The sequence below is a fragment of the Rhipicephalus microplus genome, chromosome 1, assembly GCF_043290135.1.
Source record: "Rhipicephalus microplus isolate Deutch F79 chromosome 1, USDA_Rmic, whole genome shotgun sequence".
NCBI classification, from domain to species: domain Eukaryota; kingdom Metazoa; phylum Arthropoda; class Arachnida; order Ixodida; family Ixodidae; genus Rhipicephalus; species Rhipicephalus microplus.
This window is the reverse complement of record NC_134700.1, coordinates 72,345,049-72,363,827: the sequence shown is the minus strand read 5'-3', so window position 1 is coordinate 72,363,827 and position 18,779 is coordinate 72,345,049. Positions and strand designations below refer to the sequence as shown.

At 46.1% G+C, this 18,779-nt stretch overlaps 1 protein-coding gene across 1 annotated transcript in view; it reads left to right on the top strand.

Moving 5' to 3' along the window:
* Window positions 1–1,415: 1,415 nt before the first annotated feature.
* Window positions 1,416–18,779, top strand: part of LOC119177985 (ATP-dependent translocase ABCB1) — a 147,324-nt gene continuing 129,960 nt past the window's right edge. Inside the window, exons 1-2 of the mRNA XM_075866304.1 lie at window positions 1,416–1,562; window positions 7,415–7,598. Of these exons, the coding sequence (XP_075722419.1) occupies window positions 7,459–7,598 (140 nt within the window). The 5' untranslated portion in view covers window positions 1,416–1,562; window positions 7,415–7,458. The remainder of the gene's footprint in view (window positions 1,563–7,414; window positions 7,599–18,779) is intronic.

Below are 18,779 nucleotides of genomic sequence, written 5' to 3'. Positions count from 1 at the left end.
TGTGCTACAAAACGTGAGATCTAATACTGATCGTGCTCGACCATGAACAAACGTAGGCTGCTTCATGTTTAGGCAGGTAAAATTTTTATACGTGATCCAGTCCCACAGAAGAGCCCAGCAGAGTCTGTTCTAAAACCCCATGACACGTGATGGAAGTTGTAATCGCCAGTGAGAAATATTTAATTCTTGCAGCTACCTAAAACACAGTCCAATTGTTGGGTATTGTGTACGCTTGAGGGAAAATATGCATTTATAACGGAGAAAGGGGTCATCAAGCTATGTTGATGTCAATTTCCAGAATTTCACAGTCAGAGGACATGAACTAGAAAGACAGACTCGCTCTGTGGCAAAATTTGTTTGATAATAATATGACTACACAACCTCCAAGTGAAGGGCGATCTAACCAAAATATTCGAAAAATTTTAAAATGATAACTTTTATTAGGCGTAAGCAAGGTTTATTGCAATGATAATATGTTAGGATTTAACTGATTAAGTAAAATAAATCTGTTGAAGCTGAAAACAAAGATGACAGTTCCACTGCAGAACTTTTTTTAGGTATCTATGGTGATGCGTGAAAGACTTCGGCAACGACTGTTTCCAAAATACTTTCTTTAGGAATTCGAGTGGAATTCGAATAACCTTTTTTGGTTTTTGAATTGGGGCGTGCAATGTTTACTGGGGACCCAGTTCGCTTCTGGCGCCTGCATGGCTGATTTCCATCTCATCATGAAATTCTACTTCACTCGAGGTGGAAGGTTGTGGTGCAGTAGGCTTTGGATTGGCCTGACGTTCCTGCTGCGGTGCTGAATTAGACACCTCTGCTGTGGCTGCTGTTGTTAAGCAAGACGTCAGACTGGTCATTGGTGCTACAACTTTAGAAAGTAGTTGAGTAATTTGTGAGCAAAACACTTTCGAGACACACTCAGTTACAGTAGTTATTATCTGATATAACGCCTTCGACATTGTTTTTTCAACTGCTGACTTAACAAGTTGCAAAAGTTTGACCTGCTTTATTGACTCTTGCCTCGCAGGAACACCAGCGTATACGAAGGTCCTATTTTTGACAACAGCAATGCCTTCCCGTCGTGAACGTTTTCACCTATTCATTATTTCTAGCTGCTGAGTTTCATTTGACAGCTCGATTTCGTCAAACAGTGTCCTCTCCAATGTTCTCGTTTTTTTCTCTGTGCAAACAAGGCGGCGTTGTATTCATTAGCAAATTATCAAAATCAAGCATATTCATTAAAAGCTTAACATTTCGAAATTATGAACATTTTCTTTGAAATAGCAAGGCACCATTTGTTTCATGGCCGAACCCCCGTAGTGGGTTGCGCCAGGATAAAAGGGACAAATAAACAAACAATCAATCGCGCTCTTGAAACTGAAACTTAATGCGGGCATCTATGCCCACGGATGCGGTAGAAGATAACGAAGATCCGCGAGCTTCCGCTCACGAGCTTTTAGTGCATGCACTCGGCTTCTAAGTGCCCGGGTGACTTTCACGAAGCTTCAGCCGTGCCCTTTCGCAGCCTTCGGCCGCCTGCTTGCTGGACACTTCAGGTAAGTGCAATACTCGCAGAATAGCTTGACCACTCTATATCGCTTTTGAATACAGGCCTCTAGTGCTTTCAAGTGGGCGCAGCTCTTTAGTAGACGTTCAGCGAATACTCAACTGCTTGATCGCGGTAGATCTCCCGTGAATAATTGTTCATGAAAACACGCACTGACGCGCTGCAGCGGTTGCGTGCTGTCAGGCCAGTCAACAGGCTCCGAATATTTTTGTACACCCCCCAAACAAGCTCGCGTAATTTTTGCTACGCTTGACCAACTTGCTTTCACGCGCAGCGACGTCACTCTGCGATCAGCGACGTGACGCAACACGCCGCTCGTCGATTACTCTAAAGTAGCTCTCAACAGACAGCTATAAAGTATGTCGCCGATCGCCGAGTTGACGTCAATGCGTGTTGAAAGAGGTTGGTCAGGCGTATTATTCCTAAACGGTGAGAGTGGAACGACAGAAAGGGGCGTGACATCCAAAAGACCATGACTGATTGTACGCCAAACGTTGGCTAAGGGTGCCTATCCGCACCACGTCAGAGCTATTCAGCGTCACATCCTGATTAGAGGGTAACACAACGCGCATTTAGACTTCTCTGTTGGCCGACCACGATTTCGTGTGGCGGGCGTAACCAGGAAACGCTAATAAAATGCGGAGTTACATCCATGCCAAGTAGGCGGATTGCTCTATGCGTGACAGAACTTTTTCTAGTATTGATGGACGCTATGAGCCACGCCGAAACGTTGAGTAAGTTTGCCACGTAGCAGTGTGTTAAGGCGTTGACAAAATCACACTTCTGTTGGAAACGCAATGAATAGGACGGGCGTTATGAGCCACACCGACGCTTTGGGTAACGTCGTCATCTGGTAGTTTGTTAAAGGGTTGACTAAATTGAATTTCTATTGAAAACGAGCCGAATTAGACGGATGCCTAAAAAAGTGTGTCCGACAGAAATAGCCGCGGGAGGCTGCCACTTGTCCGAGCGTGCGCGCGCAATCACACCTAAAAAGCCACGCACTCGAAAAAAAAAGAAAGTGCTGAAGGTCACGAGGTTCGCGTGACGCATTTTTTTTGCTCATGCCAGCCCCCCCACCCCTCCCTGCTTAGGTTCCAGCACTTTCATCGCGACAAGAAAAGAGAGAACGTGATCGCAGTGTGCGCACCTCCGCTCATATTGTATGAATTCAAAAATTTTACAGCGGAAGTTGTTACGAGATCACAACTCGGGTCATGCACAGTTGTCCACCACCGCCGCCGGTGTCCGTAACCACATCGCGCGAAATTAAAAAAAAACCTAGCACTAAAGACAGAATGTGGCTCGAAACCCAGGTCTGCTGGATGCCAGCCCAGTATTCTACCACTGAGCTACGCCGGTGCTTTTGACTTGTTGGCAAACCTAGCACCAAAGACTCAATGAGGCTTGAACCCGTGTCCGCTTGGTGCCAGCCCAGTATTCTACCACTGAGCGACTCTGTTTTTTTTATTTACTGCTCGGCTTGAACAATGTACAGGGTAAAAATTGCACACTCTTATTATACAATAAGAAGGAACAAGCGTTGCCATGAGCCCCATTCGGACTGATGTTGTCCACTCAAAAATATTTAAGACTTGCGAGAGGTTCTAACCTTAAGATACATTCTGGCATCATTTCCTGTATTTTGCTGCACTCAATGAATGCGAACATGATTTCCCTGAAATTGAGCTACGCTGGTGCCTGTGACCTGTTGGCAAACTTGCCTTAGGCAGACTTGATGTAGGGAAAGCAATCGCGTTAATACAACTTTTAAAGCGTTTCAAAACAGCGAAAGAACAATGAGTCATCGCACAATGCGAATAGTGTAACGAGTGGGCCGTCCAATGCTCCAACTCATTACGAAAGCTTGTTCTTGTTCCCCTTTTAACTGTGGCGCATACCCCCTTCTGCCATAATTCATTATCGTCGTCAGCCAATACGTGAACAATTAGCACGACGTTCCTTGCAAGATTTTAGCGGATTCCATGCTTCTCAGAAGAGTGACGAAAAATCGCATGGCGAAGGGCAGCCGACTACCCAAATAAATTTATTAATAATGACATAGTGAGCATCAAGCAACTGTGCTTGCAGTTGTTAACCAATGAGTGTTTTGAAAAGGCTCTGAAAGGCCGCTCTTCTAGCTTTCGCTATGACAGTGCTGCGCCTTCCGTGCAGGCCTGGGGTTTTTTTTTTTGGTAGTGAATTCGTGAAGAAATAAGCTGTTTTAGTGAATACATTCTATGGCTACTCAAAATGTAGCAAAGTTCTTTCAAGTCACTGCTTCCAGGCTCCCAGCGTCTCACTGTGACATCTTTTGCTATACCTGCTCGAGAAATGAAGAGATAGTAACTACGCAGTTCTGTTTTTTCAGGCTTGTAGTTTGGTTGATACGAAACTTGTCATTCTCGTGAATTGTGTTGATCTCCATTAAAGTTCATACGGATCACTGTTACCGCGCCACGATGCACCCTATGTAGAAAAGTCATCCTCAACCACCTCACCGTTTAGGTGTCACCGCATCATTTTTTTCTTAAGAAAATTGGATCATAAATTGCAAGGAAATGAGTAGCAATGGTTTTCACAGTCACGGTTTGCGCTGTTTGAAACGTACGTGATTCGGGAGAAACACCAAGAGCTCATTTTTGCAGCAATGTTGAAAATCCGGCAAATTACGTGGTTGCGGAACTGCAAGGCTAACGAGTTGGAGCGTCAACGTTGTAGCACAGTTGTATTTAGACATAAATTTAAACCATTTATTTTCTGCATGGACAAGATTAATATTAGTAGCGGTGAATAAAATCAAGGAATTTTTTTTTGTTATGGAAGCGTTTAATGCCGAAAAAAACCTTCTATTTAGGGCAGCTCAGTTATCGGTAATCTATCTTTACATCAAGCATCATACATTGCCTGTAGTTAAAACTTCGCGTTGTTAGAATACTTGAGATACAAACTGTACATCATCATCGAATAACATTGGCTACACATGAAACATGCGTATAGCTTTATCATATATTTTATTTAAAGAAAAAGCGGGATATGACTGGCTGGCCCGGCTTCAAGTAATAAAAGAGCTAGAAGAGTTGGGAACGTTCTGCTACGACTGATTGTGAATTAAATATTAGAATATTGATTAGTTCACTAATTTAAAGTAAGTAACTGGTTCACTTTTTATGCGAATTCCTTATAAAGCGAGTGTAAAATATGCCTTCCTGGAAGTTGCTGCTACACCTTCTTAAACGCCAAAAAACACCAATACGTATTTTTTATTGTCCACTGAAAAAGAAAAGGCTGATGGGTTGAAAGACTAATGAGGTGAGTATATCAAACGGCAGGACGAATTGGTTTTAATTCGTGATTTAGGGAGGCATGTCTGACACGCCATGCCCTTCTATTTTGGTACGCTTTGTTAGTCGTGCATCCCTACACCACGAACCAGTGGGAATGTGCTTACAGTGAAGTGCCTTCACATCTTCGTCTATCACTCAGTGCTCATATGCACACGATGTGGCGTGTGGCTGTAAGCGCGGTGACGTCGGAGCACCTTCTAGTCACACTCTAAAAAATTGAGTAAATGGGGAGTGTTTCCACTACACAACAATAACCATCTAGTACGTGTGCTTTCTTTCTGCTATCACCATGATTCCGGTAGTTTACGTTATCAGAGTGACATGGCATTCCCGACAAAGAAATGACCAGTGCCACGTCTTCGAGAACGGAACTGCGAGCAAGTCAAATGACCGCTATTGTTGTGTAGCTGAAGTAATCCCCGAATACTCCATTTCTCTCATAGAGTGTGGTTTAATAGCCCCGAGAACGAACACTGGCGTCACTGCTGTAGCGGCGATGTGGCGTCACGGCGAGGACTTTCTTCATCCGCCGCCGCTTTTCGCCCTTTTCTGCGCCCGTTGTGTGTGCACTTTTTAGCGATACGATGGTGATTACTACTAAAGTTTGCGATTATAATCTTTCAAGCTACTAGGTGAAAGATTTCATAACTAGTGAAAGTTATTTAAGCTGTAGCAAGCTCTTATAATAAAGCTTAGCGCAGGTGAACTCCCATCTGAACAGGAGAGTCATTGTGAAAATCGTGATGCATGGCAGCAAGACGTTTGTTGTTTGCACTTCTTACTTCAACAAATCTGCACTTCCTACTCCAAAAAATAGGTACTACGAAAGTATGCTAGGTGATTTTAACTACAAACAACTAGGCATATACTGCGAAGTTAAAACATGCGTGCCGAACTATTACAAATGGAATTCCGGCATTTTCAATTCATTACTGTGTTGCGATTTACCATAAATATTACGACAGCCTCTACAAAAAATCAACGTGATCTGACCGAATGGCGATTTCTACAACAGCAGACTTCCCATGAACATGTATGGCATAAATAATCGCTTCATATAATAAAAAAATTACACAAAAAATGAGGCTGCACACACAACAATTTTTGAAATGCTGCCATCTCTGTTTTATCGGATCCTGTGCACAGATAACTTCTCAACAGTCACCAGAGATTTTGTCGTCGTAAACCCTACTTTGCGAGAAGTGTTGGTACGATCTACTGTCGCGCCACAAAGGCTATAATGTTAACTTCAGGTACGAGCACTGCTATATCAAGGCTTTCAAAACAAACGCCGTGGTCGAAATGAACTTTTTCGATTGCTAGTGACGTGGCTCACGTAATAATTAAACATCATTCGCCTCTCTGATACGACGACTCACCTCACACGTCATGGGAATCAACAGGTTGATGCTCAAGAGCAATGAACTCAAAAGAAAATAAATTTACGCGGTGACTATTCTAACTAGTACTTACGAGTGTGCAGCAGCTACGATGCCACGTGGTGACACAGTATAACAGCAATAAGAATTTTCACTTTACCTTAGACATACCTAATTTTGACAATTATCCGCTAAACGAAGCACCTGAAGTATTGCGAGAAAAACATCGTGACTAATCAAGTACGCGACGAAAACTGACACTAAAGCTGCGGTGGTATTGCAGGGTGAGTCCATTGGCAATGTCTTGTGAGACTTGATCCTGCACGCGTGCGCTGTGTGTGTCACGCCGAAAAAAAAACGAAATCCGTAGAAACGCAGATGCGTTCGATACAAGCAACCTTGGTTGAGGTGAAACCTTCATATCTCTCAAAATCATCTGTCGAGCACTTAACCTAATGATGCAAATATGGCGTCTTGCAAACCAAATAACAACATGATTACGTGGCTGTAATGTTGCTCTATCCAAGCAGAACTGCGTTCCTGCTTCCCACCCCCGTTGGCTTCCGAGTCCGGGAATGAAACCCATGCATCCCTAGCAGCGTGACCCTAGCAGCGTGACAAAAACCTGATTTCAATTTTTGTACGACCGAGCATGGGCTCCATTGGCAGAAGCAAAAGCAAACTTGTACGGTAGTAGAACTCGTATATTGTATATACTGTGTATTGTATTGGTCTACCAGTAACATTATCCATGATGTTTTTGTCATTAATCTGTAGCTTGAGACAAGCAAAAAGCGAATGCAAACAACGGGACAATGTACTAAGCAAGCGCATGTTATGTAAGCGCACAACGGCAGGCGTCGAAATGTCCTTGTCATGACGTCACCCACACCTACCACTAGGTGACTCCACTTCATTTTTTTGAGGCTCATAGAGCCTATTCATAAGGATTCACGCAAGCTAGCTGCTAGTCTATTTTGTTTGGTTACAGGTCGTAATACTTTTTGCATGTCGAGTGGTCGCATCTAAATTTCAATGCACGCACGAAGGAAAGGAGCATGAAAATAGTTCTGACCATTATAATGTTGATCTCAATTCGCCTCGTCTTTGTTCAGGTTCTCGAAGCAATCGGCGTGCGCGGCTTTTATAGGAACCGTCCATGGAGCAGGCAACAGAAAACAGTGCTCAGCGAGAATCGAGCAGCTTGGTTACCAGCGCCGCCATTGGCCCTGCTACCACCACGTCCAATCATCGCGGAGTAGAGGAGAAGCTGGAAGCGCGTCCTGATGACGATTGGGAGTAAGGAGTCACAAGCTGGACGAAACACATCGGTTTTGTGCGTAATGTGGGCTCTTACCAATAGCTAAGCTTTAAACAGCAGGAACAGGATCATGGCTATAGTACTGCTAAGTGCGTCGTCTTTTGTCGCTATTATTTCTAGGGGAACTTCTATACGGCCGCAATCGTTTAGCCTTGCTTGAAATCACGAGCAAGCTTCAGGGGAAGCACATTGCCACTTAGTCTTGATTACATAGTCAATTTCTACTTACTGAAAAAAGAAAAAATCACCGCCCAAGCACTACGACAAACTAGCGGAAGCGGAAGCGTTCGCCCCTGGTGTTTAGCAGTTGGTTCAACCCGACTCTCCGCTGAAGCCTTTCGCAGTTATTGAATACATGTTCCTGCTTCTTAATGAGGTTAGACACACGTTTTGTTTCGGTTTTCTTCATCGTTCATTTCAAATGCTACATATTGCGCCTCGCAGGTTGGCAGTCATAGAGCAGAGTAATGAGTGGTTAAATGAGTTTCGCACTGCGTTAATCACAGTGGTTATTATCGAACCACAGGCGCTCGCAGACGTCACCGCCGAAGCCAAAGTGCCGCTCGAGAAACTCCCGCCGAACGCGCCCCCACAATCATCACAACTGGCGCCGAGACGCCGCGATGTCGCAGACGTTTGACATCGCGAGCTAACTCAACGCAGCCAATCAAGCGCGTGCTTGGGTACGATTCTTCGAACGACGTAACTGATGACACAGCCTGTGAGGATCGCTCAAAAAAACCGCTTCCGTATGGTTTTTCGTTTCTCCTAGCCATATGCAGCTTTCGCGGTAAAAAAGAGCGCTTGAGCACAGTCAGGTGTTGTTCTTACTCCATTTAGACGGAGGTGTATGAGTCATGGCTCTTTAAATGTTTCGACAGGCCTTGATAATATATAGAAACTGTTCCTTTCTTGAAAAAAAAAAACCAAAAAACTCTTTGGAGTATTGCCTTCGAAATCATGCTTTGCTAGAAATTGCAGTAGTAAGCAAACTCAGTCTTGAATGCGACACCCTTGCTATGATGATTTACCATAATGATAGCAATTCTACAATACTGAAGCTCTACCATAGCACCACTAAACAAACATAAGTTAGTTTATTTTATGCGTTTATATTGTTTGCTTAAATTGCAAATCATTAGGCGTATGGAGGCAGTACTACTGAAATTATAACTTCCCATTTAATTAGTTTCTCCTCGAAATATGAAGCGCTGTTGTATTGTTTACTACTCACCAAGTCCCGACGAATGAAAAAAAAATTGGCCCCGTATCGGCATGTTACACCGCAAATGTCGTCGAAAGAATATAGTCTTGCGTCTGGAGAGAGTGAACAAAACGTTTATTTGATGTTCTGCGCAAGAAAATCGGTGAATGGCATTCTGGAGGCGCTGCATTAGAGTGTCTCGAGCGTGCAGCGGAGGCGAACGAGCGCATCAAGTCACGTCACACGTGAGACATGAGCGCTATCTGGCATTTATCCTGAAAAACGGGGCGCGCGCCGGGTGTGCCCGTCTCAGAGGTGATAAGGTGCAAAACACAAGGTGACTGGTAGGTGCCACCACCGTGACGTCTTAGCAAAGCGTTGGAAACACTTTTTCTAGTAAAAAAAGCACATACAAAATATGTATGCTTTTTTTAGTAAAAAAGCACATACATCATATCGACGTGTTGTTAAGGTGCCTCAAATATGCGCAATAATTGCTTTTTAATTGACAACCTCACAAGTATGAACGCTGAACCTTGAGCAATATTGGTGGGCTCTGCGGATGGTGTCAGCCGTTTGGAGTATCTTTTGGTCACTTTGGTGCCATTTAGGGTACCGCTAAGGGTGGATAAACAGACAAATGTACAGACCGACCGACAGACAGACAGACCAAAATTTTTGCGTCGAAGGTCCCGAGAAAGACTATCGTCTTTAAAATTAGCAGCTAGAACTGTTGGCCTGTCACTCCCCTAGTTGAATTGGTGTCCAGTGGGTCTCTGCCTTATTCGCTAGGGTATACTGAAATGCTGTTGCCTTATGCACCTAAACATCTATCCCGTTACGAGGAATGGCTATACTGGGAAGCACGAAATTGATTCGGACCACCTGCATTTCTTAAGCACGCATTAAAGCCTGTACGCAACGCTAGTTTTAAATTGCACTATATTAACCACACCGCAATTTAATCATCAACTTCATGCGTATTAGGAGTCACGAAACGTCTTCGCCGGAGTATAAAAATGAATCACAAAAACTTCAGTGGGATCTAACGGATAATCATGCTAAGGAAAGTATAGGGTATGTTAGAACATTTTACTGATTGAGGGAGGGGGGCTTAACGTCCCAAAACCACCATACGATTATGAGAGACACCGTAGTGGAAGGCTCCGGAAATTTCGACCACCTGGGGTTCTTTAACGTGCACCCAAGTCTGAGCACACGGGGCTTGCAGCATTTCCGCCTCCATCGAAAATGCAGCCGCCGCAGCCGGCATTCAATCCCGCGACCTGCGGGTTATGCTAGAAGAAGCAATTGTAATGTTAATGTTAACGTGATTACAATTGTAATGTCAATTGTAATGTCAAATGTGATTACAATTGTAATGTCAATGTAACCGCCGTAGGGAGGGACTGATCCTGTGACTTTCAGATAACGTGTCCGATGCTCTACCAACTGAGAAACCACTGCGGCTATCCCCACTCCCCATTATAGTGTACATTGCGATGCGCGTTTGTTATTTTTTTGTTTGATCTGGTTTACACCTGCAGAGCCTGGGTCAGGATTGCTACGCACAAACTGCAAACCATTGTTCGAGAAAGCTTGCGATCATTGTAGATCGTTCTATTAGGAATGCCCGCTAGACGCAAACTTCCGACATTGTTCCATAGCTTGCGCAAATACCAGTGATAAGGCTGGAATATTTGAAGACTCATGTATAAATGCCACCGCGCTTCGCCACTTGTCAGTTGATCGCCGGTCGACGCTTGTGTTCGCCGCTATCAGTGCCTCTGTGTGGCTGTAATCTGACCTTCAGTTTACTGGCCATAAGATCAGCCTAATAATGAGTTTCATCTGAACATCAAGTGTGCTCCTTTCATCCACGTCACGACCCCATGACATCTGGTGGAGGCGCTGCTTCTTTCATGTTCCGGACGCTCCCATCAAGCCGTGAAACCAGCCCAAGTGACAGAGAAGACACCGAAGTCAACCCCGAACAGCGAACATGCCGCAGGCAGAAGGGACTACAACCAGAGTGCGGCTGCTTTCCTGAAACAACCATGCAGCCCCAGATCCTGACATCGGCAGCAGCAACCATGGCTGCCCCCATGCAGCCTGTCCCAACCATTCTCCGGCATAATAATATATGGTAGCGCAGACAAAGATCACGAACAAGAGAAGGTACATTCAAGGCACATGTTAATGTGCTAATGCATGCGCGTTGGTTATAATTCATGGTTGTGAGGGCTATGCACATTTGACGTAAGGCGTGGTGGAGCACATACGCTAGGGGGATTTTCGTGTAATAAACTGTTGTTGAAAGCTAGCGCTGTGTCGTCTTAAATGTAACTTCTCTTGTCCGTGTCCTTTGTCTTCACTACCATATATTATCATGCTACCATAGCAACAAACCGAAATCGCCACCCTCATTCTACGGCAACCTAAAGAGCCACCGACGTCCTGTGGATCATCAGTCGAAGACCCGGAAAGCTGGATTGAGATATAGAGTCACCGCCTTAAACAGCTGGGCTCTCGAAGAAAAATTACGCCACGTCTATTTCTATTAACCGGGAATATGCACTACGCACCTAGGATCTCTTTCGGATGACGTTGCTGAGCACCTTCACGAGCGTTGTCATCAGGGAAAGGGCCGCCATCTTGCTGGAGACACGGGTGCGTATCCGTAATGAAAACGCGACCATCTTCGTCGAGGACTACCCGGCTTTTTCGTGATGCTGACTCCGCCATGGCTGATGAAAAGAAAAGCTCTGGTTCCTGACGGGAGGGGTGAAGCAAGAGCTGTTTGCGGGACTTGTCCGGAACCCGCCCAAAACTGTCAATGAGTTTTTTACCGAGTACGCGACTATAGAAAATGCACTTGAGACGCGGACAACGCAGTACAACCACCGCGCAGCATTAAACTGCGCTGAGCCTTGAGTGCCGACGACCTGTGCGAGACCATTCGAATGATTGAGCGGGAGAAGCTGTGCAAGCTGTTACCTTCGACGCAGCCTCAAGCTAATTCGATCACCACCATTGTCCGTGAAGAAGTTCGGCAGTCGCTTGGAATACCTGAAGTACCGAAGCCTGAACCCGAAACTATGAGCTACGCTGCTGCAGTGCAGCGCAACGCTCTTCCATGCGCCCGTGTTAGAACACTGTCTCACCGTAGTTCCACCGCCAAATACCACTGCCACCAACACCGACGCCATACCACCCACCTGCCGGCCAGTGCTACGCTTCTAGGAAGACGGACGTCTTGCGCACCCACTGTGCTACCACTGCGGAGAAGCCGTGCACACGTACCGCCAGGTACGTGGTTTTGCGAACAATGCACCGCGTCCACAGCAAAATGAAAGCTCACGCGACATCGCCGACTATCTCGCTGAAGCGCAGAGGACAACCCGAGAATTTCGTCGTTCACCCTCACTCGGCTGCTACATGTCACCGCACTGTCGGCAATAGACTGGCCCGAACCAGGGCCGGTAGTCTAGACCATATCAGGAATACTAAGGGCAGCAACCGATGGAGGTGCGGTTGCTGCCCTTAGTATTCCTGATGAATGAGACCCTCCGCCGCCACCACCGGCAACGACACGAAGCCTCAAGATCCTGCCACACTCTGAATGCAGCTACAACGTTGGCACTTCACGGCCGGCTGAAGACTTGACGACGCAACGTCGAAGCAGCGGTACTATTTGTCCTAGCATTGATCCGACGCCACGACCTGGCGTTGAAGCTGCAGCAACTGCAACGCGAGGCGACGAACTAGTGACCTCGACGTCCTCATTGACGGCCATGACATCGTAGCTCTCGTCGCCACCAGAGCCGACAATTCCGGCATCTGTGGGCAATCACAGCGAATTTGAAGGAAGTTAGGATCACCTGAGAAGACCCCAAAATCCGTACAGTTGGAGGTCACCTAGTTACGCCGGCAGGGATCCGCGTAACCAGAGTCACCATCAACAGCCATATTTACCTCGCAAGCTTCCTCCTACTACAGCATTGCTCGAGAGACGTCATCCTTAATACGAACTTTTTAATCCTTCATGGTGCCATCGTTGACCTGAGAACAAAGTTAATAAAACTATTAACAGAGAAACCACTATCAACGCGCACGCCACCAGAAAACCAAGCCTTGAATGTGCTGGAAGAACAAGTCACCAATCCGTCTCGCTCAAGCGCTATCACTTGCGTCGGCACTCCGAAAGCAGAAGACTTCGAAGGCGTCGTTGAATGTAATCAGCACGTGTTGGTCAATGGCGATATTTCCGTGGGAAATAGGAATTGGGGAGGTACGTAGACGAAAAGTAACAGTGATGCTCAAAAGTTTTAGCAATATGCCCAAACACGTCAGCAAAGGCACAACGGTTGCCTGCATTGAAGAAATACCAGCAGCCAGCTACGCTTTCACGCTCAGTGATTCTGCCGAATCTGCACCGACGACTGAAACCCTTCAAGGAGCTTTCGACGTTAATCCGAGCCTTCCGATGCATTACAAGAACAGCACAGAAACCTGCTCCTGAAATACTAGAACTGCTTTTCGTCGTCGTCAAGAATTTGACAGGCACCTGTCGCAAAATGTTGAATCGTAACAAAACAAAATGCCAGGCCCCTCTGTCGGTGCCCGTACAGAGTTTCAACGCGTGAACGTGAGGCCATAAAGAAACAAGTAGATTAAATGCTACGCGATGATATTATCCAGCTTTCAAAGAGTCCATGGGCATCACCCGTGGTGTTAGTGAAGATAAATGATGGAACAATACGCTTCTGCGTTGACTATCGGCGTCTCAACAAAATCACGAAGAAGGACGTACGCTATCTGTGCTGAATGAACGACGCCCTGGATCGACTCCAACGCGAAATACTTTTTATCGATGGACTTCAAGACAGGCTACTGGCAAATCGAAGTAGACGAGAGAGACCAAAAAAGACCGCCTTCATTACACCAGAATGGAATGGAATGAAAAAACTTTATTTTTCATTACACTAGACCACCTCTTCAAATTCAGGGTCATGCCCTTCTGTGTTTGCTCGGCGCCTGCGATGCTCCAGCGCGTTATGGACACTATACTGACTAGTTTGTAGTGGCAGGTTTGCCTCGTGTTCTTGGACAATGTCGTCGTGTTTTCCTCAAGCTTCGACAAGCATCTTCGGCGCCTTGAAGCTGTACTTCTAGCAATAAAGACCTGCGGACTCACTCTGAAGCCAGAGAAGTACCGCTTTACATACGAATAACTCTTGTTCTTGGTACACGTGATCAGCAAGTCCGGAGTACGCTCCGACCCGCAGAAGACAACCGCCATCGCTGCGTTTGCACCACGCGCCGACAAAAAGGCCTTGCGTCAATTTTTCAGCCTGTGCGCATATTACAGGCGTTTCGTCAAACATTTTGCCCGTATCGCCCGAGCAACTCATGAACCTTACAAAGACTGACGTTGAGTTCAAGTGGGAAACGCCGCAGGAAGAAGCTTATGAAAACTAAAACGACAACTGCAGACACCACCTATACTTGCGCATTTCGACGAGAACGCTGGCACGGATATCTACTCCGATGCAAGCAGTTTAGGGCTCGGAGCCGTTCTTTTGCAGAAGACTGACGGACTTGAAAGGGTCATCGGTTATGTGAGCCGGTTACTACCTAAGGCGGAAGTCAGCGATTCCACAAAAGAAAAGGAGTGTCTTGCCATTATCTCGGCTACGTCCAAGTTTCGCCTCTATCTCTACGACAGACATCTCATAGTTGCAAGTGACCACCACGCCCTCTGTTGGCTACCCAACTTGAAGGACACTTCAGGTTTCCTCGCATGGTGGTGTCAGCGACTTCAGGTATTCATCACCGTCCGTTACAAACTTGGGCGAAGGAACTCAGACGCTGACTGCCTGTCCCGCGCCCCCGTCAGCCCGTCGTCACCGGACAACGAGTACGACGACGGCTTCTTGGGAACCTTAAGCGTCGACGAATTTGCACAACGACAGTGAGCCGACCACCAATTCAAGGGCCTTGTGGAATGTCTCGAGGGCAAGGCTGCCGTGTTTTCGAAGGTGCTCAAAGGAGGAATGGCGTCGTTCTTTTTTGCGTAATGGCATACACGTCAAGAAAAACTTCTCGCCACATCAAGCCAGCTAGCTCATTGTAGTACCTACGGCGTTACGTCCATAAGCACTGAATGCTCTTCATGATGACCCAATGACTGCACACCTTAGATTTCCCCGCACGGTAGCGAGGATACAAGAAACGCATTACTGGCCCCTCATCACTGCTGATGTCACACAATACGTAAATAAATGCCGCCATATCCACGAAGTGAATGATGATGAGTGGGCGAAGCTCCGGAGGTAAACCTGGTAAACCATGAATCCTCCGTACATTTTGCCCACTAGATTTTATTGCAACGCTCCCCCTAGCGTACGTCGCCGCACTATATCGAACGATGACACGCGCCATATGTGGCATCATTCCTATTTTATAACACCTCGCATCTTTCATAATCAACTACACGTACCGCCGTCTAGTTTATAACATCTTTTGGACGGACGGACGGACGGATGGACGGATGGACGGACGGACGGACGGACGGACGGATGGATGGATGGATAGACGGATGGACGGACGGACGGACGGACGGACGGACAGATGGACGGATGGACGGATGGATATGGCTGTACCCTTTAGATCGGGCGGTGGCTAGCGTAATACTTAGAACTGAACGAGAGGTGGCTACATACAGGGGACGCACAGCCCACGCCTTAAGGAGCTTCGCTCCTAAAACCTGCCGAGACTGTCAGCGACGGAAGCAATCGCCAACTAGGCAGCTGGACTTCTGCAGCCCATCGAGCCACCTCACCGGTGGTTCCAACAAATCGGCATGAACATACTGGGATCATTTCCGACATCGAATTGCGGAAAAAAATGAATCGTCGTTGCTACCGTCTACCTCACCCGCTACGCCGAGACAAAGACGCTGCCCAAAGATAGTGCCGATGAGGTAGCAAACACCCTTGTTGAGAACATCGTCCGGCGTCATGGTGCCCCAGAGGTCTTCATTATCAACAGAAGTACGGCCTTCACTGCAGAATAAATAAGGGCGATATTGGCACACAACCAAACAAGCCACCGCCGGACGACAGCGTACCCCCACAGACCAACGGTCTAAGCGAGCGGCTAAACAAGGCAATCGCCGACATGCTAACCATGTACGTCGACGTAGAATACAAGGCGTGGGAGGCCATCCTTCCATACGTGACCATCGCATACAACATGGTGGTGCAGGAGATGAGCAAATGTCGCCATTCAAGTTGGTCTACGGAAGGTACCCGTTCACGACTCTCGACGCCTTGCTGCCGAACGTCACTGACGAAAAAAACCTCGACGTAACTGCCTAACTTCTGCGCGCTGAAAAAGCACAACTCGCCCGCCTCCGCATCAGAACCAACAGACGATCGACAGCCACCGTAACAATCTTCCGCGACACTTCGCGGAATACCAACCCGGTGATCGTGTTTGGGTGTGGACGCGGATACGTCAACGTAGACTGAATGAAAAACTTCTTAAACTCTACTTCAGTTGATACAGGGTAGCTCGACGTCTAGGCCTATAGTCAACTATGAGGTTGTTTCCGAAGGTATCACGAATGCTCAACGGCGCCGTGCATGACCTGAAGTCATACATGTCGTGCGCCTGAAACCATTTTATGCGTGTTAATGAACCTAAAGACTGTAAAATAATTTGTTGTTTTTCAGTGATTTCTTGCTTGTACTCATTTATTATTGCACTTTTTATGTTATTTTTAGTGTTCATGCATTTTTTTATTACGTTTGAAGCATCGGGACGGGGCTTTTTCAGAGGAGGAAAATGCCAAGCGCGTATCTTATTTTCATGTTTGGTTGATTTGGTTTCGCCCACAAAGCCTCGGTCAGGAATGTTCAGCCCAAACTGCGCATTGTTCGAGAACGTTCGCGATCATTGTAGATCGTTCGGTTACGATTACCCACTAGACGCGAACACTCGAAATTATTGATTGATTGATTGATAGATATGTGGGGTTTAACGTCCCAAAACCACTGATGATTATGAGAGACGCCGTAGTGGAGGGTTCCGGAAATTTCGATCACCTGGGGTTCTTTAACGTGCACCAAAATCTGAGTACACGGGCCTACAACATTTCCGCCTCCATCGGAAATGCGGCCGCCGCAGCCGGGATTCGAACCCGCGACCTGCGAGTCAGCAGCCGAGTACACTCGAAATTATTCCACAGCTTGCGCGAAGATCAGAGATCAGGCTGGAATATTTGACGACACATGTATAAATGCCGCCGCACTTCGCCACTTGTCTGTTGATCGGCAGCCGACGCTCTGTTTGCCGCTATCAGTGCTCGTGTGGCGCTATAGCCTGATCTTCAGTTTCTTGGCCACTAGTTCTGCCGAATGAACATTTTGATCTGAACATGGAATGTTCCCCCTCATACACGTGGACAGCCCCGTGACAAACGTGAGAGCAACAGTCAGCGCCGCCAGTGGTCATGGCGGCGAATGTGGAACACTCTTTATCTGCCTGTTTGGCGTCATGTAGGACGTGAACTTAATACGAGCTTGCTGCTGACGAATAATCCCTCGTAGACTACTTCGAGGCACTAAGTCTGCCAAAACGAGACCTTCGCTATGAATGAAGGAAAGAAGTGTACACTTTCGGGCTCATTTTTCTTAGTTGGACACAATATTATTGAGGTGTAACAGAAAATCATTCCAAGGAAAGTATGGGAGATGTTATTAGAAGTAATTTTAATTTCAATGTAAATAAGAAGGAAGTGGACGAACAGAGATTTTTCCGTGGGGGGGACCGAACCTGCAACTTCCTGCAAACGCGTCTGGCGCTTTACCAACTGCTTTATCTCATTACTAATGCGTTTAACACAAACAAAACGAGACCTTAAATGTGCACTTCTTTCTTTTATTCACAAAAATAGTAAATTACTGATGTGCAGACATAAGAGTAATTATTTAACAATTTAGACAATGTGGAAACAGATTTACAGTTCCATTCCATATGTACAGTCACTGGCGGTGCTACAAGAAAATACTAACTACAGATGCCGAGATTGCGCAAGAAGCTGGTTATTACGGGCTAAATAGTTGTTTTTGATAGCGCTGATTTACTTTCCTGCTTAGCCTAGCATGTTATCACCCCAATTGTCTATATGAAGTCATAATTTCAGTATTTCTAAAGCTACACGGAAATAACTGAGCACGTTTGGCTAAACTTTATTATTCGGAATTTGACTTCCCAACATGCTCAATTAATCGCCTTCGCTGAGAAGCTATCTTTCCATTATCTGAAATCCAAACTAATGAAAAGCGCAGTGATTCTGTGAGTAAAAAAACAGTTTTTTTTGTAAGAAATATCAACAAAATACAGGCAGCTTTAAGAACAAAAGGCCGTCTTTCCTATTCGCCTTCGCCAGGACCAGCTTACAAAAGCGAACATCACTCATGCCCGTTTTACACGCGTAAATTATACCCACAAGTGTATCAGTTGTCATTCTTCATGGCGCAAATATTGTCGAAGGCGGGGACTTACAGGATGTTATATGTCATCCGGCCCATTTTTGGGGTTAGCTCTCGTGCAGGAACCTTTTCTATTGGCTTCAGAGAACGGCCAGTCTTTCGAAATTCTTCTATAATTATTTAAATGACTCGGTGCCAATTAGTGCCACAAGGGCGAAAAGAGACATGCTGGTGCATTTCGCTTTACTTAATTGATTGATTGATTAATTAATTGATTGATAGATTGATTTGTGGGGTTTAACTGGCAGCCATTTTATGATTGTCCGTCCAGGATGGATCCGAAGAAGCTTAACTGGATCTGACCAAAAGCGTGTTTGGCACGGCGCATGTCTTCGCCAGTCGTTTCTTGATTCCGAATTTTGAAAACCAGCTCGTTAATAATGCGCGCGTATTGT